Source organism: Uloborus diversus, chromosome 6 (genome assembly GCF_026930045.1).
Source record: "Uloborus diversus isolate 005 chromosome 6, Udiv.v.3.1, whole genome shotgun sequence".
Classification (NCBI taxonomy): Eukaryota; Metazoa; Arthropoda; class Arachnida; order Araneae; family Uloboridae; genus Uloborus; species Uloborus diversus.
In genome coordinates this window covers 87,856,691-87,858,248 of record NC_072736.1, presented here as the reverse complement: position 1 = coordinate 87,858,248, position 1,558 = coordinate 87,856,691, and the positions used below count along the sequence as shown (strand labels likewise).

The window sequence follows — 1,558 nt, the reverse complement described above, 5'->3', positions numbered from 1 at the left end:
TTTAGGAGGATTCGACGCATCCGCCATTTCGGAGCAAACAGTAGCGATAGCATTGCTGCTGATGTTTACATTTCTTTTGCATTTGTTAAATTGAGTCAAATGGATGGTTTTTCGTCTGTTAATTGTGTAAACAGTTCCAAAAAAGAATTTCAGCTCTTCAGATTTCCAGCAGAAGCGGAGAAGTGGATAAATAATAGCCTGCGAAGTGACTAATCGCTTTAAGCTGTTTCTAAATCATAAAATCCCTAAAAAGCAATTGATCGGAACGTTTCCAATTACAGGATTGAGGGAATGGTACTTTTCAGGATTTTTCGGTGAGATCGAGTCAAAATTTTGCGGGTGAAAAGGGAAGGAGCAAATGCGCGCGTTTAAGAACATCGCCATGAATTTTTTGTCCCATATCTGTGGTCCTTTTATTAGAGGGGATGGACATTTGTATGGAGGCAAAAATGTTATCCCTCATTCTGCTTTGTTTACACAATTTTTATCTGAAAAGAATGTTGACCATCATCATCATCCAGCGCTAATTAAAATCCAAATATTTGACTGTAAACATTTTCAAGATTCAAGAAAAAGGTTTAATTTTTGCCTACAACGTTGAACACTTTCCCTCCGAAGCATTGAATGATTTATTTTAAAAAAAAGTTTGCAGAATGATTTATTATTAATGTGAATCTCAAAGATATTTATAGGACGTGTATGTGATTGGTCAGAATCGCCAGAATATTAAATGGAATGTTGCACGTGAGAAAAACATGATTCAGTGTACAAGGCATTAAACGCATTCTCTCAACCCTACTCCACCCTTTTAATAGTAGCGATGTCCATGGTGGAAGCATGGACCGCCGGCCTTTTGTTTTTACTCTTTAATAGCTTAAATTTAATTAATTTCTTTGGTTCGCAAGATGCCAATAAAGTGTAAAGTGTTACATTATTCCACCGACATTAAATCTTTTAGTCATCATGACCAATCAAATGAAACATGAAGCAAATGGCTTGCGTCGCGGTCTGAAAAACGGCTTCAAACACCATGAGGTAAGGGTGTGTTCATTATGCAGATGTCAAAATGTATTCATAATAATCTCTTCATAAAGGATCATCATCATCCATATCATTTGGCACAAAAATAAAAAGAATCTTTGTGAAATCAAGCCAAACATATGAATATATAATTGCCGGTGTAAATTTTGCTCCATTTTTTATATTTAATTTGTGAAATATTTTATATATTTGAATAAATTTCTCGTTTCACAGCAAAGTCATTGAAAGGTTGATTGTATGAACCTTATGAAAATGTTTTTTACAACAAAATCTTCCGGTCTTCAATTGACACATAAAATTCGAGTTAGTGATGAAGCCGGTGTGTTTATAAAAAAACACTTTACTCGATACAAATAAGTAGTGCGATGATTTCTTTTCAGATTTGATGCGTTGTTTCTAGAGTTAATGTTTTGTATTTAGGCTTTTAATTTTAAAAATGTGATTGTACGCTTTAATTTTTTACTTTTCGTAAAAGTATCTTTTTTACTAAAAAGTGAGATTGGTTTCAAGAGTCCTT

The 1,558-nt window shown here is 33.8% G+C and overlaps 1 protein-coding gene across 1 annotated transcript in view; it reads left to right on the top strand.

The window, feature by feature from the left end:
- Window positions 1-803: 803 nt before the first annotated feature.
- The window catches only part of LOC129223843 (serine palmitoyltransferase 2-like), a 40,845-nt gene continuing 40,090 nt past the window's right edge, over window positions 804-1,558 (top strand). Inside the window, exon 1 of the mRNA XM_054858207.1 lies at window positions 804-1,035. Within this exon, the coding sequence (XP_054714182.1) occupies window positions 964-1,035 (72 nt within the window). The 5' untranslated portion in view covers window positions 804-963. The remainder of the gene's footprint in view (window positions 1,036-1,558) is intronic.